Source organism: Amblyomma mixtum, chromosome 6 (genome assembly GCF_055824585.1).
Source record: "Amblyomma mixtum isolate Tamu chromosome 6, ASM5582458v1, whole genome shotgun sequence".
NCBI lineage: Eukaryota > Metazoa > Arthropoda > Arachnida > Ixodida > Ixodidae > Amblyomma > Amblyomma mixtum.
In genome coordinates, this window is record NC_143017.1 from 105,964,570 (window position 1) to 105,990,430 (window position 25,861).

A 25,861-nucleotide genomic window follows, 5' to 3' on the forward strand; every position below is an offset into this window, starting at 1 on the left:
TAGTGTTTCTTTTTGTTTCGCTTTTTTCCCTTGCCGCGCGCGTCGTCGGCGGCGGCTGTGAAGACAGCGGTGTGACGCGAGCGCAGCTGGCTGCATTCGCCGCTTCCTCATCCTCCTCCCGCTCCTGTGCGGCCTACAACGACAGCTGGATTAGACGCCTATCGAGGTAAGCGGCCTCGTCTATCGACGTGGAAACGGGGTGCAAACGGATGATGGCGTTCTAGCTGAACGGGAAAGCAGCACACTGAATGCGTAGAAAGCCAGCGGAGAAGCCAGACGCCGCGAGCGCGCACAGATGCGCGTGTTGGCAGCCGGTGTCCGGTGCTAAAATAATAGAGCTCCTCTTCTCCTTCCGCTGCTGTTGCACGAGGAAGTGCTGCTGGCGTTGCTCCGAAGTCCCTCCGAACACTACTCCTCTACGCGTTTTATTTGTTTTCGCTCGATCCGGCTCGATCCAGCTCGTTCAGGTGGCAGGCGGCAGCTAACTGGTCAGTATGTGCTTTTGCTAACAGGACGTAGCAATGTAAAAGAAAAGGTGCCTAGCTGAAAGGCGTTACGGATGTCTTCTAAAGCGACGAAAATCCGTCGATTTATTTTTTTTGGGGTTCCCAACCGTCGCGCAACAAGCGTTGACGCAGCGCTGCAACTTGTAGATTTCTCTGCAAACCGGCCGCCTGCTTAGTCTATCTGCTCACGCGTCAGCCGTGTATGTGCTGCGTTACGAAGCGAAAGTCAGTCTCCTGCGCTACTTTGTTCCCATGCAGTCACGTGCAGGTGTATAAAGCGCTTTCTTGGAATCAGCAGGTTTGCGACTATGAGAATTTTCGCCAGCTCTTTTATTCCGTGATTTGCATTCGAGGGTATGTCAATCGTGATACGGCCTTCTGGTTCGATGAGGGTGGTGAGAACGACAGTTTATATGAGATTTGAACAGCTATGATTTTAAGCGCGACCGCGCACTGCTCTTACGTACGGTGCTCCGTGTGGTCCTACACTGTGGTGTCAACAGCAAAGGAGTAACTTGGTTCGTTCTTGCTTTCAGATTGCAATATCAATTATAACGTGGCTCTTTCGAAACGCGGGCGGGAGCCATTGTTAAAGAGCGCAAAATGCGTGTCCCCTTTTTCGTTTCTTAGTTTTTTTTTGCGGACACTCATTCCGGCACTTACCTTAAGTGAAAAAGAGTATTTTTTTTCTCAGTGGAGGCTTTTCATTTCCGTATTTACTAGCATAATGAACGCTAAAAAATTTGGTGTTAACCTGGAAGACGCATTTACTACGCGGGATAAGTTTACGCTGCGGTAAAAAAAAAAGTTCCCGAAAAGTGAAGGACTCACGCATGGTATGCAGTTATTCTGCAAGTGCGTTTGGTATGCGAGTAAATACGATACGCTTTACGAGCCTTTCTTTCATCATTGCTTTTCGCGGATCAACTCATTACTAATCGTGACAAAGTAAGCACGACTAAGCGAGTCGACTAAATGACGCTTCGCTGACATGTGGAATAAGGACTCAGGGTAAGAGCGAAAATAGCTACAATAACAAAAATAGAGCTCGGCATACGCACGATTTCTGCATTTATTATTCTGTAGTTAAAGTGAAATAAAGGCTCGTAAATGATGCAGGTTGACTAATGGGGGCATCGTTCGAGGATGCGGCCCGAGGCATTCCTCATGTGCGACGTCGAATGAGGAGAATTTTATGATGAGCAACCGACAGTATGCTGGCGAATGATTCAAAGAGAGAGGCTCAACGCAGCACAGAGGCTGTTGCTTCGTCACTTTGTTTTAGTCCGAAAGCACTACTTTACAAGGAGGTTTAACCGGCTTACCGAGTTTGTGTGAAGCTCGACCTTGAGCTGACCTTGGTCAAACAATAAATAAATAACACATATAGGTACTGTCTTCTTCGACTAACTCTTCTATCGAACTAATAAACTCTCGCGCTGTGCACTGCACATCGAAGTACTCACCAACTAATACTGCTATCGAATTAATACTGTGTTCAGATGTGCCGGGTACCCAGCAAAGCAAAGCCATGAGCAAACCAGGCTAAACACATGCTTTTGCACGTCTACTCGGTTTAATTACGCTAGAACCCTACCACTTTTTGGATGTTTGCGAGACGCCGTGAATAGCGGAACCATCGTTACGCTTAGAACCTGAACCAGGATGTTATGCAGGAGAGACCACGCAGAGACATCCGTCCGTCAAATTAATGACATACTTAAGGAAAAAAAAATAGCGCACACGAGAAGACGGGACAAGCGAGGAGACACAGACAAGCGCTTGTCTGTGTCTCCTCGCTTGACCCGTCTTCTCGTGTGCGCTATTTTTTAAAGCGAAAGCTTTACTACTTGCACTTTCAAGCCTTTGCCGTGACGCGGCGGTGCCACCATTGACCTTTCGCATGACCTCTGTGTGACGTCACGCCGAAGAGCTGGGCGACCATCTCGCGCTGTCTGCGAGTAGTGGCGGTGCCGCCACCGGCGGCCTTAGATTAGATTAGATTACAATAGATTGGATCACATTACATTAGATTGGATTGGATTTAAGTGGATTGGATTGGATTAGATTAGATTGCATTGGATTGGATTGTATAACCGATGCATCACCACAAGTCTAACCACAAGCACCACCACCAGCTACACTACCAGCTGAACCATGGCGTAGCTACGGATATTGCTTTCGCAATTACCGGGCTTATCAAGCTAAGCCACAGCGAACTTTTTTTTTCCTTAAGTATGTCTTACCAACATGCCCAAACCTCATCTCTTCTAATAATGACAGCAGTGCAAGACCTCACACATGACAGTTCACAACGCGAGAGAATTTCTAGAATGGGGACGTCCTTGGCGTCATTTCCTTTATACATCCCCGATTGGGCTTTTATCTTCATGGTTTTGAGAAAAGCCAGGATACCATGATTTTATGTCCAAATACCTGAGTAAAGTTAACTGATCTATCTAGTCATCTCAGGAAACAGGCTTCTGTTGTTTTTGCTGATGCGATCGTCGATGGCGTAAATATAGTGAACCTTGTTGTAATAATTGTATATCGGGCAGCGACCTCTCGTAGACGCGACGTCAGTTATGGTGTACTCAGCTTGTATTGTTATCAGTTCCACTAATGTTCCATGAACTCTGTGACGACTCTGGAGGAATGGTTTTGTGTTCCACGCTTGTATGAATAACTAAGAACGTAGTTTTACAGAAGCATGATTCTGCGCGCGTCGAAATCAAATGTGCAACAACGTAGTCAATAGCGTCATCGAACATCTTTCCTCGGGCCACATCACTAAGTTTGCGTGTTTATAAAGCGTTCGGGAAGTAGTATGGACGTGGTATACTGGCCTACTGCTGATGACACATCGCGAGTGCTGACATGCGTATAGCCTCGTAGGCTTATGAGCAGACGTGATCGCTATCTGGGTTTGCGTGAGCGAACGGTGACGTCATGGCGTACACTTGCTGATCTTTGCAACTCAAAACTGAACTGACCGTAATAAACGTTGATATTGCCGAGAGGCATTGTAATGCTCGTTCGTTTATGCTCGAAGCCGCCTGCGCGCGGCCTTATCACTTTGTGACGCCAGAGGCGGCCAGATTTCTCTGACAAGACTGTCGCCACGTGCGAATACTTCGACTATGTTCGAGATTGCCCAAGGGGCTCTCCGCACCCTATCTCGAAAGTTCTTCGTCAGCTTTAAATTGAGCGCGGCCTAGGGAGGCGGTGAGCCTGATCTTGGACGACACCATTTCCGTTGATGTTTCAAAGACTGCATTGTTTCCTGTGTCGTGTCATTGGGTGCCCATCGGTTTCCAGTGGGCACAAGCTTTCCCCCGGCTCGGCGTATGTGGGGTGAAATACTTGGAAAATAGGTCTCTGACTCCACCTTAAGGTGGCCCCAGCTGGCACAGGACAGGGTTAGTTGGATCTAGTAGAGGCCTTTGCCCTGCAGTGGGTGTTGTGAGGCTGATGATGATGATAATGGCCCCACCTTGTGTAGAAGCAGATAGTTTGTGTCATTGCGCTCTTTGTCCAAAGATTCCCTTGCCCTATTAATTAAAAGTAATCGTCATCACCATCTTTTCTGTGTACCCAAGCTCACCAACTTATTCAAACACGGTAGCACTGGAAGTTCAAGCGGAAATAAATGTAAGCGGAAATGCATTTGGAATCGGTAATGGAGAGCGCAGTCTGTCAGTAGCTAGTGAGAGGTGGTAACCTGCCCACCGCGTTACGAACTAACTTAGTATACTATCTCGCGTGAAGCGAACCATTGTACAGTAGGCCACCTCGGATATAACGGCATTTCTTGTGTTGACCTTGGGTGTAACGAACCTTAGTATGCCAACTCGGTTGTAGCGAACTCAAGTGTGTTAACCACCGAACCTCGAATATAACGGTATTTCATGTGTTACCGAGGATATAAAGAACCTATAAGTACGCCACCTCGATTATAACGAACTTTCGTATCGGGACATCGAATATAACGAACTTAGTCTGTTAACTTCGGATATAACGAACCTACCTAGGATATAACAGTCTTTAGTCTGTAAACCTCGTATATGACAAACATTTGGCTGCTTACGAATTCAAACGATCCACCAAGGATCGCCGAGAAGTTTTCAAGCTAAATTCTGTGCGACGAGAAAGACCTGCATTAAAATTCATCTAGCTCGCAGCAAGTTCTGCTTTGCAGTTCTGATTCCCTATTTTAAATGTCCAGCATTCTTCGACAAAAATTTTGAATATCGAAGTATTGTAAGGTACGGTCATGGAAATACTGAAGGTAATGCTCCATTCTTCCGATCGGTAGCAAAATCCTTCTTTTTTGAAGGTTTCCATCGCTCGCAGTTAAAACTGTCACAGAAGACCAATGGGGAACGTTTTTGACGATAGTAAAAACGTTACCAAAAAAAATACAAGCATGCCGACAGGAGGTCCGCGGATATATTGTTATAGTGAAGTCTTACAAGACATGAAAAAATTGCACCCGCACCCAGAACCTCTTTCCTGTTGAAAAGTGATTTTGTTGAAAATAGTCGGGTATTAGTTTCCGATTAGTCTCTTTTTCGCATTTTCTCGTGGGCCATGCTTCCTCTTTTTTTTCTCCCCAACAGTAATTCTTCCCGGCAATGCAACTATATGCAGTGAAGGGCAAAAGTTTGCTTGCGGGACGCGAATTCATAGAAAAAAAATTATTTCTGCGTTGCCTCGGCAGCCAGTCAGCTGGTTTTTGTTCCAGCGGATGAAAACAGGCATGTGTCTTCATGCATGTGTGCTTTTCATTGACCTAGTTTGCCTGACCACGCAGAAGTAAATTTAATTTGTGTTAATGCTGGTGAAATTGGCCAAGGCAAATGATAACTGAAAGATTATAAACATTCCTTATTTGGTTAACTTACGTGGGCTGCCTTCTAGTACATCAGATGTGTACCATCGTGCTTTTTAGCTACAATTCGTCTGAGGAAACCTATACCTCTAAAATGGACAGCATTGTTCACAGATGATTAAATTCGTTCAAAATTTTGCGTAATTACTTGCCAATTTCATGAACTTAATGCTAAGGTCAAGGCTAGTGTGTGAAAAAATTAACTTTTTTTTTTACTGGTAGATACGCAATACGTAATCCCTCGTCGTATAACGTCTAAGTAGTTCAGTACTTTGGGATGCGTTTTGACCATGGCGGTGAAAGCGACTCAGCAAGGAAAATGTGGGGAAATGTTGTTTACCGTTTATTTACCGTTTGTTGCAGGCGTTACCGTTTGTCCCGGGCGCAAACAGCACACGACTGTTCGCGCCCGGGACTGGTTAGTTGCGCCCCCTATAACTGTTGAGATTTTGTCTGTTCACACGCCTGAACTTCGTTCCATGTGTAAAGCTCCACTTCATGTGCTTTTAAATTACGGAACTCCAAATTACGGAACTCCAAATTACGGAACTCCAAATTACGGAACTCCAAATTACGGAACTCCAAATTACGGAACTCCAAATTACGGAACTCCAAATTACGGAACTCCAAATTACGGAACTCCAAATTACGGAACTCCAAATTACGGAACTCCAAATTACGGAACTCCAAATTACGGAACTCCAAATTACGGAACTCCAAATTACGGAACTCCAAATTACGGAACTCTAAATTACGGAACTCTAAATTACGGAACTCTAAATTACGGAAAGCTAAATTACGGAACGCTAAATTACGGAACTACGGATTTAACGCCGCTTGTTTCCTTCACCATGCAATTTTGTATTTCTCTTATGCAGATGGTCCCTCGCGCCGCCCTGAGGCGCATCTTGCGCGAAGCCCGGCTCTACTGCACCAAGGCGACGGCGGCGGAAGGCGGAGCGAAGAGCTACAAGCTGCTCGTGGTCGGTGGAGGGTCGGGTGGAATCGCCACGGCAGCCAAATTCGCCTCCAAGCTCGGCAAGGGAAAGGTCTGCGTGCTGGAGCCCCGAGATGTAAGGAGTTGCTTAGGTTGGAAGCTTGCTCCGTGGAACTCTCGCATCTGTGCACTCTGCCGCTGGGAAAGAAATGACTGGGAGTTCAACAGCCAGCCGGAACTCTAGAACTTAGAAACACGATCACTACCCGTAAACCTAGTTCAGAATTCGCGCTGAAGGAGCGAAAACGATTGAAATTTACCCGCAGTCGTTAGTTACGGCGTCGCCCATAGATGACAGCACATGCATCTTTGGAACGCAAATTTCCTTCATTGGTGCCGCGGGACTTTGCTGCAGTTGTCATCCTGAATCTGTGTTTTGTGCCATTGGTTTAGACAAGTTTGTCCAGCTGTGTGATGACACGTTACACTGGCGTGTTCTGCCTTTGGCTAATGCTGAAGTCAGCTAAATTAAGACGCAATTGCTACGACTTAATTTGGTGTAACATCACTATGGAAGGTATCGCCGAGGGCGTAAGCGAACAAAACTTCCTCGCGCTGGACCGAAGGCGAGAGGCTGGAGTAGTCTGCCTTCTAATCATTTTAGGTGCGAAATAGACCGTGAAATTGCTGCCAACACCTGTTGTAGGCGTGGCTCTAGCAAGGCTAGCACTAGAGCTGGTGTGGAAGCGTTAAATTTGGGCACGGAAGCTACTTGATTGAAAAAAAAAATCATGAGATTATTACAGTCATGAATTGCTCACAGTACTTTTTAAATGTGCAACAGTTTTGTAACAGTAAATTCGTGCAGTAACAAATCGGATCGAACCGGTCAACGCTTTGGCCTGTCTAATGGTGTGAATAATTCGTAGGCAAGCGCCGTTTAGACTGGATGTTTTGAACTTCGGACTGAATTGGTTACATGTTCTGCTTGTGCTAGAATTTTAATTCTGCTCAACAAGTAATATTTAGGTAAATAAAGCTAGACGGTGTAGGCTGTGCAGTGGTTCGGGCGACGAAACATCTCGCTGTGAAGACAACTAGCTGTCAGAGCGAAAGCAGCCTTACCTCAACTGCGCACTCTGCAGTAAGATGTATGTACTGTACATGAGCTTGTGCCCTCCCAAAGGTGCGTACGGTCCAGATTGGGGACCTAATGATGACCGCTTTTCGGTGTCGCTGCATGATATAGCAATCCACCAGTAGCCTACTACTGCGAGCGATCTCGAACACCTTCGCTAGTGACAGTCGTTAGCTTGCACTGGTAATTCCGTGCAGGTCGTAACTGGCGTGCTCCCGGACATAACATTCCTGTCGCTACGTTGAAAATGTGTCGTAGGAAGACATGTTCATAGCGAGTCAGAGTACGTTTTCGCACCTGTTCTTCAAGGTGCACTCACTGTGACGTGCTGCAGAGTAATTGGAAGGTTTGCTGACTTGCCTGCAAGAGAGGTGTAACCGTTTGTCTACCTTCTTCCTTTTTTTTTTTTCGGAAGGCGCACTGCTACCAGCCGCTCTGGACGCTCGTGGGCGGCGGCATCAAGCAGGTATCCGACTCTGTCAAACCCATGGCGGACGTGATGCCCAGGCAGGCCGAGTGGATCCAGGACGCGGCCGAGACCTTCGTGCCGCAGGAAAACTCAGTGATTACGAAGCGGGGTCTCAAGGTGCGCTTTATCAATGACAGTGTCTTTGTCTGCTCAAAATCCTGCTCTGCAGGAAATACCAGTTGACCGCAGCTTGTATATAACATATGTGCTTCTAAAGTTGGGTCTTCTAAACTAAACCGGCCTTTTCTCGCTGTTCCACTAGACAGGACTCTTGCCAGAACTGTACAAGTGAAGGATGGAGGAATCCTTGGTTGCCAGTGAAACTGAGTGCTTGACACTGATATCTATTTGAAATTTATTAAAATTTCGGCAAATGCATTTTCTCCCCCGTGGAACCGAGGAAAAAGGTTACATACAAGTCACCTGACTTGGCCTTCGGTACCAGAAAAGGTTCGTGCAGTACAACAAGGCAGCAGGTACGCAGAAGAAAAAAATAGTCGGTTACAGGCCACGGACATGATGCATATGAATTCAATAATACTCGGGAACAGCAACGCATGGAAGCGATCATTTCCGTAACACAGGAGAATAATTTGTTGCACAGTAAATGCAATAGCACAGCAGGAGTAGAACATAAATATTTACATATGCTCCGCAAAGTACAGTTTATCGTTTTTCCTGAAGGTGAACAAGGAGGATGATTGATCTATTCTATCAGGTATATCAAGGTAACTGTGTAAAAGATGAAGAATTTGCCGTTGAACTAATTGCATTCTACACAGTTTTTATTCGAGGTTTTATGAAGTTAATGTTCCTGAAGACGTAATACAGATATGCATTAATGTATATGTATTTAAAAACGCGGCGAAGTCTGTTTCAACTTGTCGGCACATAAATTCTGACAGTCGCCGGCTGTAGAGAGCAGTAATATTTTGTATTTGGCTTTGTTACATTATTCTCGAACATAATCATATCTCGGCGCATTAAAAATGAAACAAAGACCTTTGTTTTTAAACACATAAGCAGTTCGACGACATTAGTGCTAGTGCATTAAAATTAACCCAACCAAATGTAATGCGTGCTTCCATTCGACAGGACAGCGAGGAAGCTGATGTCTCCAGGTGCAACGAACACAACACTGCGCCCGTGGTGTTCGTTGGTTGCCTTTCGTCTTCGTCATTTTGCGCAGTTTTTTCCTCTCTTCAAACATGAACCAACAAGCCCACACTAACGTTCTCCTGAATATTTCGTCGTCAATATATTTTTTGCTTTGATCCCCATTCTCGCTCCAATGCGTTAGAAATTTTTAACCGCGACATTGAAATACAGGCAATAGTTTCGCCTTGTCTTGGTAAGTGCAATTTCTTTAAGCAATGGCGTTTCGTCGCCTTTAAGGGCAATATATGCTCATCAGCATTCGTATAAGCATTTGATTCAAGAACCAGTGCACCCTGACACGCGAATGTATTTCAAAGACTGCGCAAGATGTTACAAGCTAACCAATGGAACCGCTGCTGTCATTTTTCTGTGGCTTCTGGGTGCTTATCCTTATTCACTCCGTCTTCCAACACACCGATACCAACTAGTGTGATTGGGCAAGTTTTTATTGCTGTTTAAAAGTAGCATGATACTCCACTGCGGACTTCTCAAAACAGAGCAGCGTCCTTGTTGAAGTATGATTCTAGTTTATTCACCATTGCTACTTTTGTTTGCCTTTTCCCTTTAGATCAAATACGACTTCCTTGTCGTTTCCACGGGGATTCAAGTGCGCTTTGACCTGGTAAGTGCGCCATGTCTTCGAATCTGATTGGTAAAAGCGATGCTGCTCATCGCGAGTTTCCATTGAAGCTATACGACCTGAAAAAGTGAAAATAATATGTATGAGGCTAGTGCTGAATTGAAGCGACAGCAGCTCTGACCTATTATTACTGAATAGAATGATAACCAATACATGTCTAATCCCATATGCACTTACATACCATGACTTGCTGCTTCTTTTCTTTAACTACCGGCTGTTAGTAATCACGTTTACACGAAGGCGGCCTATTGTAGCGTGCCGTGCGATTTGGCTGCGTATTAGTAAACGGGCTTCCAATGTACTGAAATGGCTGGAAGCAGCCACCAATGCACTAGTGGTCGGTTCCCTGTTTCCTGTCATTAGAAGTGCGGTTATTTACACAAAGGGGTAGGGGCTCTAAGTCCGCGTTTGTCAGTAAGTCTACAACACGCGAGACCAGGATAGCATACCAGACAATCGTGGTGGTCGTCTCTTAAGAACGTTCACTTGTTCTCAGCTTTTTGGTTTTGTGCCAGTTTTTTTTTTTGGCTTCTCTCTTGCTGTCGACCAAGCCCCGATGTGGGCCCATGGTGTGGTCGGTGTGTTAAAGGGTCCCTGAAAAGGGCGTTGGAGGTTGGCTATAAAATGCATGCATTATGTAGAGTACAGGCTACCGAGCGTTCATGCCGCGTTCAAGACCTCAAAAGCGAGCCGATAATTTGCAATACAATTTTAAGAACTCCCGCTTCCGCGCCTCGCGGCGACCAGCGGTGCCGAGCTTTCGCCCTAATCCGCGCGCATTGCGTCATGTGGCGCTCTTTACGTCAGCAGAGGAAAGCCATCATTGTTTCACCGCGCCAGCGCCGTTGACGTCAAACTAGTTTAGGCGGCGTTGGCTCCGCCCCGTGTGGAATTCCCACGTGCGTCGTTGGAGGGGCCGAGTGGGTGGAGCCGGCGGACCGACATTTCAGCGTGCAAAGAGTGACGAAAGGAGAAGGAAAGACGCGAACACGCGGAATTTCAAATTTTGACTACAAATAACTCAGCTTCCACAAAACGCATCCAAAAATTTTTCCTGGAGGGTATTTGTGACGCTGCGTCCTTTAGCATCCTAGGCATATCGCATCTTTGTGGAGGCCCCTTTCACAGCCCCTTTAAGATCTTCTCCAATATATTAAAGAGACACCGAGGACAAATAGCGACTGGCCTGTAATGATGAGGTGCCGCGTTCTTGTCACAACGGGACCACGTCGATAAAACATCTTTTTAGGCTAGTTGATGCATTTTGAACCTTAGAAAAAGGAGCGGCGCCAATGCATGCAACCGCAGACGAAGAAAGGAGAAGACACAAGTGCTTTTGTCTTCTCCTTTCTTCGTCTGCGGTTGCATGTTTTGGCGCTGCTCCTTTTCTTAGGTTCAAAGGAACCACTCTCACCGAAAAACAGTTTCTTTATAAACTAGAAAAGAGCAAAAAACGAAATACAGATATCGCTATCACCGGCCGATTTCGCGACTAAAAAGCATGCATGAACGCAGTTTCTAACTTGATAACATCAAGGAACTCGTGTCGCAGATAAACAGGCCTCGTTGTCGTCGTCTGCGCCGTTGACCGTGAGCGAAATATCTACGAAAAATCCCCAGAAATCAAACCAAAGAGGCAGGTTGGCCACTTAGGTCACGTAACCTAGTGGCATCATCCCAACTTGCCCACCTGATTGTGAGCAAATTGCGCAGTGGCAGATGGCCCTTCAAGTAATTAGTGACCGCAAGTGGTTTCTCGGGAAGAGCAACCAGGGTCGCACAAACCCCACCAGGGGCAGCACCTGCCATCGCAGGGCAGTGGCACATGGCTTAACAGCTGCTCCAATGCGCCAGGAGTGGTGTGATTACTCACAGGGATCTGTTAGCGTTAAGTAGAGAATGACCAGTTTTGCACACAATTTTGCACACCCACTAAACCCTTAAAGCGCAGCTTAAGTGTTATCTCTAATTTTTTCGCGCGGATACCAGAGGCTACACTGCCCGGCCATTCACTTCAAAACTGTCGCAATCCATCCTTTTTCGGTAAGGACGCAACGAAAGAACCAGAAAAAAGGCAGAGAATCAATTTTTATTAAGAGCAATAAATAAATTTACTTGTCCTCAGTGTCCCCTTAAGTGGGCGCTTCAGTATTCTGTAATGTGCATAAAGAGCGGCGTTTGATGCTACTGGCGTTAACAGGGTTTTGATGAAGCTTTCGAGTGTTTGAGTGTGCTATGAAAGTTACTTTTTTTTTTCATTGCGACAGCATGCGTTTGGCACGCTGCGTTCCCGAATGAGCTGAGAGAACATTCTACCTTTATAATCCAGACTACGTTTTTTTTCACTATTTATTACTCATTTTGAACGGTCCCAAAAGGTTTTGTATGCTTTTGTGGAGGGGCACCGCCATTATGTCTGCTCATCTGCGTGTGCCAGGTGGACGGCTTGGTCGAGGGCTTGGAGACCCCTTACGTGTGCTCCAACTACTCGCACGACACGGTCACCAAGACGTACCAGGCCATGCAGGGGCTGAGGGAAGGCAACGCCATCTTCACTTTCCCAGCCACGCCTGTTAAGTGCCCTGGTGCAGCGCAGAAAGTGATGTACCTTACAGACGCCCACCTCCGAAAGGTTCGTCCCGTTTCTTTGCATATCTCCGAAGATTTGTATATGTCTCTTCCTTATTGTGGTGACCTCTAAGCTACAGCAGTGTAACGTTTCTGTTGCGAATAGCTTGTTGCGGAACGGTATTCCGGATATCTTTGCCCCTGTCTTTAAACTTACGAGATGTACGCGGCGGCGGCACGTACGAGATTAGCTGTTGGCAGGGCCCCACAACGTTTGAGAAACTCATCAAAGCACAGGAAACTGCACCTGACGACGTTTAACGCTGTACAGATACTCTGTTCTGAGGACTACGACCTTAGTGTTGAAGCAATGAACGACAATTTGAAAAATGTCGTTACGGGGTGGCAAGCGAAACGACAAGACGACATGATGCCATGATGAAATATGATTTAAAGGTTGCGGGCCTAGAGCGAGCGCTCCATCTTGCGTCACTGCCCGCATCGTCGTCTTCCAGGTAGCATGACCTGGGGCCGCCGAGCGATCGTCTCGATCGATTTCTTGATATTGGAGGGATGATGTGGTAGTGCCGATGGTCAGGAAAGGACAGAAGAGAATGAATGCTTGCCACCGCGATGAATGAGCTGAACTGATGAATTCCGGTCTCCACTTGATGACCAGCAGTCGCCACGAGACAAAGGCCAAAGCTCATGGATGCGCCGAACAGTATGGGCGGGGGTGCCGGCTTGTTTGGTGTTGTGGCTTCGTGAGGCCGTCGGGTGTTCTCACAGCGATCTGGTGTTTGCGTCATCGTCGTGCCGAGTGGTCGGGGCTGTGGACGGGGTAAGGAGAAACTGCTGGTCCGGACAGGTCGAACTGGGGCGGGCCGGGCGGCGGGATCCAGGAAACCTCGGCCTACGAAAAAGGCAGACGGAAGGTGTAGAAGCTCCAGGGCACGGATGGCAGCGCCTCACATGAAATGTTAAGGGATGGCAAGCGAAAGGACAAGAAGACGTCATGCCATGATGAAATATGATTTAATGGCTGCAGACCTACCTCCGTCGTTGTTGTTGGCCTCTTGTGGCGTGTACAACCGACAGATGTTAGGGTGGGCTTGTCTAAAAGGAAAGTAAAATAATAGAGCCCGGCCCGCACCGTGTACAACCGACAGTGGGGATTAGCTAAGACGCATTGAACATTGAAACAGCAGATACACATTTGCGTAATTAAGGCAGACAGTCGTTGGTGAAACCATGCCAATGCCCGCGTCGCCGTCTTCTTCTAAGTAGCAATATCATTACAGAGTGCACAACAGCAGTAGAGGGTAGGGTAGCTAGACAGGATACTCCAGAGGCATGAAAGCCCCTAGCCTCGTAAATAGAACAGAACTGGCAGAGCTGTAAAAGTTAATCATTAAGCGTAAGGTAACTCGCATGCAGATAATCGAGCATGCGCTACAGAACGGAGGTAGCCTAAAAGCGGTAAAAATGAAACTAGGCATATGAAAAAATAATATCAACGCGCCAAGAGACAAGGATGGTAGTGTCATTACCAGTGTGGATTAGATAGTTAAGGTACCCGAGAAATTCTACACACATCTGTACAGTAGCCGAGCAGAAGCAGTAGTGCAGATAAATTGGACGTCCCGCCGGGAATGAAGTAGGAAGTAAAGAAAGCTTTGTTAAATCACGCCTTGTATCTGTCTTGCTTTTATCTTTTTGCCTGCTCGTGTGGTTATTAAGTGGTTTTTTCCATAAGTAAACTTAGTTGGAAGTTGGCGCCAATTCTGTCGTGTGTGTTGTCTCCGTCTTTTTTAGCGCCAGTGCGCGTTTTGCGTAAACCATGTCATGCTACAACCAACTAGCTCAAATCTAAGTCTTGCTGTGTGTACCAACGTTGCCGTGCCCGATGCGCAGGCCGGACGTCGTGACAAGGTGAACATCATGTACAACACGTCGGCGGGTGTGCTGTTCGGCGTGCGCAAGTACGCGGACGCCCTGTGGGAGGTGGTCAAGGAGCGCGGCATCGCCGTCAACCTCAGCCACGAGCTGGTCCAGGTGCGGCCGGACCAGAGGGAGGCCGTCTTTCGCCTACTTGACAGCAAGGACGATCCCAAGAAGACCGTCACGTTCAAGGTAGGCTGTTTGCGGCCGCCTACGTATTTAACTAATTGAAGAAATGCTTCTATGAGTTAAGTATTTTGTTTTCGTGCATGTGTACATGCACTGAAATGTTTTTAAAAGTCTTGGAAAAAATTAATTTTATCTTTTTTTTTTCTGGTTACGCTGGTGTTCGTTCGGCAATAAAAGGCGCGTTTATGGCCGGTGAAGTTGAATTTAAAGCTCCTCGGTTCGAATTCGCGACGTGAAGACTGAAAATGACTCCGTTATCCACGCTCCGAAGGGAATGGTGGAGTTGACTAGCCTCAGAAATGGCGCGACGAATTGCCAAAATTCATTATTCTAATAATGAGGACTCGCTTTGTGCGATGTCTTACGAGTCGTCTGTAGAATTAAGTCCGACAAATGTTACGGAGAGACGTTGATCTCACTGAGGCATTAATGCGTCCACATCAAGGATCCAGGAAACGAGCAGAATTTGAAATGGGCTTATGACTTGGTTTGCTCTAAAGACCTACGAAAGTCAGGAAACTTATGAAGTTTTCAGCGTGCTTTCGACATTAAGTGCAAGGCGTGTGTGTATCGCGCTTCTAATTTAGCTGCGCTTCAATACGACTCTACTCTACGGTGCAGTACAACATGTTGCACGCGACACCTCCCATGACGGCGCCGGCGGCGCTCAAGACGGGGCCCTCGTTCGCCGACGCAGCCGGCTTCCTGGACGTGGACAGCGAGACACTGCAGCACAAGCGCTACCCCAACGTCTTCGGCATCGGCGACTGCACCAACGTGCCCACATCCAAGACAGCCGCCGCCGTCGGTCAGTGGCGTTCCCGTTGCTAGGAAAGTGGCGAAACGGGATGGTGCTAAAGATAGACCGGAGCTGCTTGGAGGCTAGCCTCATCTGCTGGTCCGAAGGCTGGCTGTCCTCTTAGAGCGCTTGTTGAGCCTTTTATGGCAGTTCTGTTCTGCCTCGAGGCGTTTATATTCTCGAAAAGGCCTTATCGCTCGCATAGCCAAAGCAGTAAGTGGAAGGTTGCCTACCCAGCTATTGGATGTTGCTTCTGCTTGCGGCCATATCAAATATTTTCTGTATATATACATATATAATGCCGTGAGGTTTTGACATGTTTACTTCGCAGTATTTCAAGCGCAAATGTTATCATACAGTTCTTAAATGATTGTTCATCTGAAATGAGCTTGTTGCAAACAATTATCAACACGCGTCCGGGGAGGAATAATACCCTTCGAATTTCGATGGAGGCAAAATTCTAAAGGCCCGTGCACTGTGCGATGCCAATGCGCGTTAAAGAACCCCAGGTGGGCGAAATTTCCGGAGCCCTTCACTACGGCGTCCCTCATAGCCTGGGTCGCTTTTGGACGTTAAACCCTTACAAACCAAACCAAACCAAACCAAACCAAACGCTGGCAAGCACCCTCAGGCCTTCCCGCCCTTGTTCAATTTCTCAGTGTTAAGAAATCATCTACCTACGCTGCTTGAAACGCTGCTCTCTATACATTACCGCTAGAATATGGCGTTACCGTTTTCTTCTTGTCCCGAAAGGTGAGTTATCGGGCGTAGGTTCGCTTGAAACGAAGATATTGTTTCTAATAGATAGAGACGACGCACGACCGCTTCTGCGATGTTCTGGACCATTGGAAAGTTCTGCCGCCGTGAAAGACGATCATGCGATCGACGGCTGCCAAGTGCGTTTCCTGCTGTTGCCATTCTCGAATATTTTAAACCTAAGAAAGGGGCTATTCGGCCGACTAAAGCGATCGTATTCGATGTTCTCCTCTGCAGCGCTACGTTCTTGCCTGTCTCTCTTCACCACCGGGAGGCTTTTATCTTTTTATGTGTTTTACCTCTCATGACTAAAAACTCGTTTGTTTCGTTTTTTTTTTTCAGCGGGAGAGCTTGGAATCCTTCGCAAGAACCTTACGAGTGTCATGGAAGGCAGGGAAGCAAGCAGTAAGGTATGCTAGCGCACAAAAGGTGCGCAGTGACGATATTCACCAATAGGGATGATCAGAGGTGCGTGGGTTTGCATTCGCCCTATGTGTTTCTTCTACAGCTGCTGATAAACGGCAGGATAACAAATGCGGGACAATGCTCGCCGCGAAAGAAAAGAACTAGCTGAGCACGAGTTGGCAGGCGAGTGTGTCAAGCATTTTGTCCACACCGCGCGAAAAACACCGAACGCAGGTACTCTCCAGCACCAAGCCATTAGTGCCCCTGCGCGCACAAATGGCAGTCAGGCGAGCTGGAGATCACGCTGGTACGATGTACAAAACTTAAGGATGAAACGAGGGCAAAAACGGCTTGGCGCTAACCTGGAACCAATGAACGCGGTGGGCTTCTTCCCTGCTTATGTCAGTGTGGGGGATTCTGACTTTTTGTCCTATTTATATTTCTGCGTTCAATTCAACGTCATAATTTTTTTTTGAAGCGAATAGCTTTCTTTGGTTACTGTGTCACTTTTCTTCAGTTGACGTGATGACGTCACCAAGAGGCAAAGAAGAGCGCCTGGTAGAAACGGTCTCGGTAAGGGGCAATGTCGAGGGAGCAGGCGAGGCAACGTGGTTCAGCGGCGAATGAGCGGGAACGGTTTTGTGACTTCTGGCGTCCGGTGTGCATACTAAGGAGGAGCGTTGCGTAGGTGTCCGGTGAAGTATAGGAAAATTGAAAGAATTGGAATGGTGCCGTCATTCACATGCCACGAAAGCACGCCAACACTAATCTTGCTTGTACGCGCGCTGGAATTCCGCGATCCACGTAAATTCACGGATAATTCAGCGGGATAAGGAAGCTATTCGCTTACTTAGATAATCGTCTTCGATGGCTTGTGCATGAATTTTTTTGTTACAGCACTACAGTCGTAAATTTTGATTTGTGTACGTACAAGATTTAATCTGAATATGATAACTGTTTGTTATTTCTATTGAAATTACAGCAAAACTAAGCACAGACTTCGATAGCATTTTATGCTGATGTTACCGAAACCTCCAACCTTTTGAAAAACAAGTCACAGTTTTTAGCTCCAATCGCAAGGCTAGAGTAGACGTTCCATAGGTGCAGCTAGCAAATGTACTTTCCTTGATGTCATTCTTATACAAATAAAAAAAAGATTCTTAGCACATCTGATGTTTAAAGCGAAAGTGTGCTCTCGGTATTATAAATTACTAAAATCGATCACTCTTTCTTTTCAGTCAAGGAACATAAATATTATTCTGCGCATTTATTCACAATAACTTTAATTACTGCAGCACACCATAGGGAAGCACGTACCGATCTCATATACACGTACCAATCTCATATAAATCGAATTCCAAATATCGACAACCAGGCTGTTTATACTAAAACCTATTGTTCTTATGTACTCTCACTTAACGACCATAAAATTTTGTCACTCTTGCAGTCTTGCTCTTCAAAGCAGGACACGACTTCATAGCCTCAAAAGTATTCAATAGCGAGCCTTTACAATAATAATCGAACACATCGTGCCAAGGACAATAATTCTTATTGCTAATCGTTCGCATAAACTACGCGAAGCACACTTCTTTTCGCATCATTAGTAATTTGAAATTAGCCGCCTAGACCACTTCAAACAGTCATCATTGTTGCTTTTTAAATATAAACTGTTATCCAGATTACTCAAAGACGCGGGTTCGATCCCAGCCGCGGCGGCCAGATTTCGATGAAGGCGAAATTCTAGAGGCCCGTGCACTGTGCGATGTCAGTGCACGTTAAAGAACCCCAGGTGATCGAAATTTCCGGAGCCCTTCACTACGGCGTCCCTCATAGTCTGAGTTGCTTCGGTACGTTAAACCCCAATAAGCCAAACCAGATTACTAAAATAGTGTTACTCTAATGCTATACGGCTCTACAATTATGTCTGCTTCCTTATTTTTTTTTGATATTTCAGTGGTTTCGTACGTGTAAGGAAGTATTTCGTAGTGCGTAAATTCCGAACAGTCTGTTTTTGACTGATAAAGGCTGGCATGCAGGTTTCTAAAATCTGTTTTTCTTGGTTTTCTTCATTCTTCTATTAGCTTCATTTAGGATGTTAATTTTTAGCTGCCTTTGTTGTTCTGTCACCATTGTTTTGCAAATGTTGGTACTTCACTAACAGGAGGTCCCGTTAAACCCTTGAGCTTTGGGACTCCCTTCTGTATTTTTTTAATGCGATGTTGATTGCCTCAGGGCATAAAACGGTATGTAATGATAATTTATATCTGTGCTTTACCTATGTTACCTATCTTATATGTATTACCGCTCTGATAAGCATGCAAATAACCACTAACCTTAAGGAAGCTCCTTTTTATGACACCACTGGAAGGACCAGCTGTGCCTTGGTCCCGAATTTTCGGGGGATAGAACTTTTAATCCATAACTTACATGGTTAACGTCTTGAAGCATATAATGTTAATGCGTTTTGTTTTTGGCGAGTTGGTCCTTCTTGAGCAGAATACTCCTTCCGTTTCTTGATTTCGGTACCAAACGGACTGTATACACCTTCTGTTTCGTTGTGTACGTCTGTTCACTGTTCTGTTTTTGCGATGCTCAATTTAGGGATGAGAAGTACACAATATAAAATAACTAATGCCTGGTTTGAAGTGTTTCCACCTATGACGTGCCATTTCTCGCGATGCAGTACAACGGCTACACATCATGTCCCTTGGTGACCAGCTACAGCAAGTGCATCCTGGCCGAGTTCGACTCCAAGGGGGAACCGCTGGAGACATTTCCCTTCAACCAGGCCAAGGAGCGCCGAAGTATGTTCTACATGAAGAGGGATGCGCTGCCCTTCATCTACTGGACGCTGTTCCTACGGTGAGCGTACGCCCGCGTCTGACCAAAACCTGCTAACTGTGCTTCTTGCTCAGGATGCCAGTCAACGAAAAGGAAGTTCGACAGTTGCTGCGGCCGAAATATTGACTTTCTCAGATTATAGCCGAAGCTGCGAGGCTGGTTTTCTGTTAACCCCTGCACTCTTGTTTCTGAATTATGATTCGTTAATCACCACACTTGCTTTGTTGAGTCTATTCACTTTCTCACTGAGGTTTACAGGTAGAGATATATGAGGCGTGTTCGCAAAGTAAGAAAGTAGCATGCTTTAGGAGAGTCTGCACTGATTCATACTCCTGTCAAATGCAAAGTGCAATCCCTGATAGGCTTTCTGCACGGAAGAGGCGCACCACTAGCGGATATTCACTGACAGGTTTGTACTGTCTATGCGATATTGGGATGGATAGGATATGGCGAAACGATGCCATGAATTCTTGGGTGGCAGAAATCATGCTGATGACAAAGAAAGCAGCCGGAGACCTGCTTGTATCTGCCACTGACGATGACTGCAAAATAAGAGGTGCTTTCGAATAGGCGTGTAACAATAAGGGAATTGTATGAACGAGTTCTCGAAGTGTGGAAGACCATGATTTATGTAGCCGAAACAGAATAATTTGAGCGGAAGAAGTGTGCAAAGTCGACTCCCAAGATGCTCATCGACGAGAACAAAAAGAAACGCTTGGATTACGTGTTAAACTTTCTTACGTGCCACGCACAGCAAGGTGACTGATTTGTACAGCCTGTAGTGACCGTGGACGATGCATGAGATTTCCACAAAGCGCCTGAATCCAGAAAACAAATACTTTAATTGCACGATACACGTTTCCCGAAATAACAAATTCGAGACGGGAAACTTCAAGCAACAAACTGATGGTACAGTGTTCTGGGACAAACGGGGCATTGTACTGGTTGACTTCATGTCTCCAGAGTCAGCAGTTAATACTGCTTCCCACTGTGAAAGTTTGGGCAGGCAGATACGCCAAATAATGGTTTTAATTTCCACGAACTGTTGCACTATCTGTCCTTAAATGGTAAGATGGGCTCGTAGGTTTGTGCTGGCGAAATTTACAAGTGCTAACCGCTATTTTGGCAGACCGATCTGTTAGCACACAAACACACGAACGCACATACGCACAGTCACGAGCGAGCTCTGAATGCCGAGCGAAAAGTTTATGCGCCGTTGCAAAATACTCGCAGAGTAATGCCCAACATTGTCAAGGCACTGGTGCTGAAACACTCTCGCTCTACTCATCTCTTCCTTCCGTAGGAAAGAAAAAAGAAATGATATTCACTCAACTTGAGTCAGTAACGAATTGATTGTCCTAACTCGCTGATTAACTCATTAAGTTTTTGTTCAAAACCTTTCTCATTTTCCTTTCTTTCAGGGGCTATTGGGAAGGGCCCAGCATCTTTAGAAAAGCGATGCGTCTCGGGTTCTCAAGGTGAAATACGCTGGAATTCCTGTTCCTGCCTTTCAACCAGGTGCCAGCAGTGGACTGCGCTAAAGACAGCTCTGTGATTGTGTCGGCGTCTACAGCCGTGCTTAGACTGAACTCTACTTGGCCGCCTTTGGGACCCCCCTGCTGTTATGAACACGAAGAGGATAAAACATTTCCTTCGCAGTTCACCTGCGAGAATCAGCGCACACGAATTTCTTTTCGCGCGTTTCGTTTTACGCCATGCGGTCTCGTCTTTCATTAAGTACGTACAAGTATGTAACGTACTGCATCATGACGTACGGACAGATAACTAAGCGGCAAACAAAACTGAAATTGTGAAAACAGTTACAAATTTCGCGGACGAAAGACAGGTGTGTGACGGAAGCAAGGCTCTCGTGCTCCTCCTTCCCTGTCTTCACAATTTTGGGGTGAGCATCCGGCCTGCTATAGCCTTTGTTCTGTTAAGCCGTATATTGACATTGGTAGCTGATGTGTTGTCATCCAAGTAAAAAAAAGAGCAAATTTTGTGGCGAGAAATTATTCTTTACATTAGTTTTGTGTTTGTAGACTGTGTAAAGTAAATACTATGTTGGAAATTTCTCAACACGACTCCTTTATTTTGTGCGTCAAAGGTCTCAACGTGAGGCATTACACGACGGGTGAGTATGTGCGTACTGGTCATTAGTGACTGGCAGTGGTTATGTGGCTGAATTAGCTCCTTCTGTGGCAGCCTGTAATAGCATTCAATGACATCTTGTTCTGCTTTCGAGAACTTGGCACCTTCCTGCAATTAAAGTTTACATATTCTCATTGAACTACGCTGAAAGAGAGGAAGGATAAAATTGCAGAAGCGGTACAAATGTGTAACCAGAGATACAACTGCGGATATAATATTGTTGATTCATTGATATTTGTCTTCTCCGGTGGAGTGTACGTGACGTCCTATACTGTCACTCGCGTTTGGACCATTCGGTGTTCGGACTGCTTAGCGTGGCGTGTTGCCACGGCGTGGTGCTGGACGCCATGCGTTTTACGGAAACGCCGACGCCAACGCTTGACCGCTGCGCCAGTATTGGTAGGAGGATTCCCAGGAATCCATCAATGTAAAGTAGAAAATGACCAGTTCCGCACATATGGGCATTAACACATTTACGCTATCGCGTCAAACCCTCAAGGCGGAGCTTAAGTGTCCCCTCCAATTTTTCTTTTTCACTTCTCCTTTTCAGCTTCCTCATGTTCTTCGTTTTCTACTTCGTTCACACTGTTTTCTTCTTCCACACCCTTTTCTTCTTCCACACCCTTTTCTTCCTCCTGAACCGCCACTCCCCCCCCCCAGCGTTCTTTACTTTTTCTTTTCGCTCTCTGAGCATTTGCTTCAGTACGTGCCCTTCCCTCACAACAATCTCAGTTGCCTAGGGTTACTTGCTCAGGCCGCCCCGCTTGGTCGATGCGCCCGTGGCTGGCTTTGTGCATGTGTCGAGTTGTACCACATGGTAAGTAGGGTGTTCGCCGCAAATCTCGTTCATATTTTTATACTACTTTTTTCATGGTATTGTCTTATCCCCTCCCTTTCTATTCGTTGAATCGAAGAAAAGGAGCGCCGCCGCGGTGGCTCAGTGGCTATGGTGCTCGGCTGCTGACCCAAAAGACGCGGGTTCGATCCCGGCCGCAGCGGCTAGAATTTCTTTGGAGGAGAAATTCTAGAGGCCCGTGTACTGTGCGATGTCAGTGCACGTTAAAGAACCCCAGGTGGTCGAAATTTCCGGAGCCCTTCACTACGGCGTCTCTCATAGCCTCAGTCGCTTTGGGACGTTAAACCCCCCAAAACCAAAACCAAACCAACCAAGAAAAGGAGCAGCGTCAATGCATGCAAACACAGATGAAGAAAGGAGAAGACACAAGCGCTTTTGTCTTCTCCTTTCTTCGTCTGTGCTTGCATGCTTTGGCGCTGCTCCTTTTCTTCGATTCAAAATGCGCCAACTAGCCCAAAGTTTTGTTGAAGTTTTTTTCTATTCGTTGCTGTGTCTTGTTTCTTGTTCTTGGGCACCCTTCTCCTTTTGCCATTTTCCCTCTTTCTCCTGCTTTGTTACTTAGAAATTAACTCTCAGCATACAGCCAGGCCTCGTCCGTGTCTTTCTATTTTTATCTTTCCGCACTGTTTATCCATCGCTATGCCCTTTAAACTAGTCCGAACCGCCACCACCTTGCTGCAACGATCCCGACAGCTTTCCCACAGCCGCCTCGATCGGGCTGGCGCTCACCGGCGGCGCTGTCTGTTGACAGCGAGTGCTGCCCTCTGGGCTTTCGCGGTGACCTGTGTGGGTCCCGAGGTGATTGCCTAAGTTTTCTACTTCAATGACGCTTCCGTTGGCAAGCTTGAGGCTTAATTGCAGTGAAAGAAAGAAGTGCCAAGAAAGATTCACGTATTTCAATCAACGACAAAATGACCTTAGGAGGGTAGATGTGTTGGCCAGTTGGTGAGTCATCAGGAGGTTATACACCGCAGCAGACACAGGACAGAGGGAGGCGACAGCCCTGTGTCGTCGCCTCCCTCTGTCCTGTGTCCGCTGCGGTGTATAGGAGGTATTCACTGAGGCCGCGCTACCAGACGGCGCGAGCGTCGTCGCGGCAGGCGCGCCATGTTTGCGGTCGTTTCAGGCCAGCTCGCGCAGTGTCACGGTGCGCCGTGAGGTACCCGGCCTGAACTGTTAGTGATCCGTAACATATTTGTACGTTGTTGAATACGTCAGCGACCACTTATCTTTGTGGAGCGCGTATTGTGCATGAAGTCTGCAGCAGAATTCTTCTGCGCCGTGATATAACCGAGCTGCCTCAACTCGGCAGCAAAACTGGCTGGCTGCGCTGCACGCAAGAACGTACACGACTTGCAGCTTTTAATATCAGTTGATAACTGTCAGCTAGTCATGCAGGGCACATCGTGGTTAAACAGCACGATTAATTACCGAAATTCCAGAACTGCCACCGCAGAAATTGATAATTCAAGCGCCTAGCTGTAGTCCGCGAACTGCTGACGCTTCTCAGACGTACGGTCTTTCAGCAGAAAGGCAAAGCGTCATAGCTGCCTTATTTACCCGACAGAACGGCCAAACAAATACTGCCATGCGCTAGCAGCACGAACGGCAGACACAGCGAGAATGTTTTGCAGTTTTGATTGCAGCTACGTATCGCTGCTTCGTATGCACAAGACCGTTTTCGCAGCAACGCAGTGTGCAGCCATTCCGCTAGATTCAGTTGAAACACGTCACTTTCAGCAGGTAGAGATGACAAGTTAAGCTACAGCTAAATGAACAGACCCTTCGAATTACTCACCTCTTCAAAAACGGCACTTCGGCCGTCGACACCGCGGACGTCGCTCGGCACCCACAGCATGCCTCTTGGACTCACCCGCTTGTCAAGTAATTGCACCCTCTCATAGGTTTATATCCTTTAATTCCTTGGCCTGCCAGCAAACTTAAGCCGTGCACAAGGTGGGCCTCGATACCGGTGAATTCAACGCGCGGCAACAGTCTTGTATACGTCGCACACCATGTCGGTGCCTCCGCATTCCTACGGGGGGTCGACCTTTTCACAAAGTAGAACCTTCTGAGCGTGCCCGCTCTTTTCTGCTTCGCACAGTTCACGGAATATTCACTCAGTCACGCGGCGGCACGGGTCGGACAGAAATTACGTGCGGCGAGACGCGAAATACACTCACATTTCACCCATCACCAGCTATTCAAACGCTGCGGCTGGCTGCGGCGGCCGCGCGCGCGACCACCAACATGGCGAATGCCGCGCCGGCCGCTAGCGCCCCTTGCGGATGACGTCATGTGAATACCTCCTATAGCCCCCGATAACAAAATGACCCTTCATTGGCATTTTACACTGATGGCGCTGCATTGGAGTCAACGCAAAACATCTTTCACATTCCAAGCGATGTGTAACATCTCATTGCTTTAGGCGCGGTGAGCAACAGTGACACAATTACGTGCAGTGTTGACGCGGAGCGCAGTGTTGACGCGAAGCACAGCGTTTCGCGAAACGTCGCGGAGTCTCGCGCAAATGTTGCACTGCATTTCGGCGCCACTAGGTTTCAGCGGAGCGGAAATGTGCTGCCTTCTTTCATCCACGCTGAGCTTGATGAAGCCACTGCGCTCGCGCTGTTTTGCTGGGGCACCGGTGAAGATGAAGACACGCGCGTAGCTGGCTACATTATAAAGAGGTGAAGAAGAAGAAGCTGGCTACACAATTCCTTGGCTCCCCAGTGTGGTTAGGTGCCACTAGGCGACTGGAAGATAACAAAATCCTCGGCTCCTGCTTCCTTGTGACGTTGGACTTGGCGCCCTATCAAAGTAAGTCGCCGCTGTTTGTTCAGCTCCATCACGAAGCGACTCATAACAAGGGGCGACCCTGCGTTCCAGACAACACGGTTTCTGAATAGAAGCAGCGCGAAGAAAGCGACGAAAGCGGGCGCGGTAGCCAAGTAGGCCTCGCGAAAGTGAGCGCGCGATCATACTGATGCATATCTGACGTCAGGTTTTCACCTTTGCGTCAGGCGTGATACGTTGTGGTAAGTTGCAACTGGTTTATCGTTCACAGGCGCGCCGCTTGTCCGCGTTGTCGCGGTCAATGTGCCTCGAGACTGCCTCTTCCGCTTACAGTCATGCATAGCGTTGTAGTGGTCACCACCTATCAGCTGACTAGTGGTGCCCTCTCGGCTGAATTCCAGATGGGAGGGATGGGAATAAAAAAGGGACTTGAGAGTTAGTTCTTGAGCTGTCGATCTCTCGCTCTCGACCACATAGGAACGCCATGCGACAAGCGATACCACGTTTGTTGGGGAAAGTAAGCATATTTCATTAATTATGGCAGAAGGCTGGGGTAGCTGCTAAACTTTAATACTCAATATCAATGTAAACGTAATAATGAGCTATAAAAGGAGTACTTGCTAATGTCTGGAGGCCCATCGATACGGTGAGTGCACCAAGATAAAGAACACCTGCATCTCGTCGCCTCGAGTGTCATCTCGTTTTCTCCGCAGCCTTTGGAACCTTCGTGGAGGACGGCACGGCAACTTTCGGGCTGTTTAAAGCCAATAGTTCCGTTGGCAGCAGTTAAAACTGCCGGGTCGGTATTTTTTCGCCAAAC

The 25,861-nt window shown here is 47.0% G+C and overlaps 2 protein-coding genes across 4 annotated transcripts in view; both read left to right on the top strand.

Annotated features, from left to right (window-relative positions):
- Positions 1-24: 24 nt before the first annotated feature.
- The window catches only part of LOC149339917 (sulfide:quinone oxidoreductase, mitochondrial-like), a 42,080-nt gene continuing 16,243 nt past the window's right edge, over positions 25-25,861 (top strand). The window contains exon 1 of one of the 2 annotated variants that reach the window (XM_089548630.1): positions 25-166. The gene's annotated coding sequence lies outside the window, so the exon portion shown is untranslated. Of the gene's footprint in view, positions 167-25,048; positions 25,284-25,861 lie in introns of those variants that run through there. The other variant, XM_089548631.1, reaches the window with a different exon arrangement.
- Positions 30-21,317, top strand: LOC149339918 (sulfide:quinone oxidoreductase, mitochondrial-like). Of its 2 annotated transcripts, none has more exons than XM_089548627.1 (10): positions 30-166; positions 6,276-6,470; positions 7,888-8,058; positions 9,668-9,721; positions 12,177-12,371; positions 14,222-14,440; positions 15,059-15,245; positions 16,335-16,402; positions 19,081-19,259; positions 20,660-21,317. In XM_089548627.1, the coding sequence occupies exons 2-10, from the start codon at positions 6,276-6,278 to the stop codon at positions 20,718-20,720; spliced, it is 1,329 nt and encodes a 442-aa protein (XP_089404753.1). In that variant the 5' UTR covers positions 30-166; the 3' UTR covers positions 20,721-21,317. The 2 variants fall into 2 exon arrangements, with proteins under 2 accessions (XP_089404753.1, XP_089404754.1); XM_089548628.1 differs by lacking the exon at positions 30-166 and adding an exon at positions 363-488.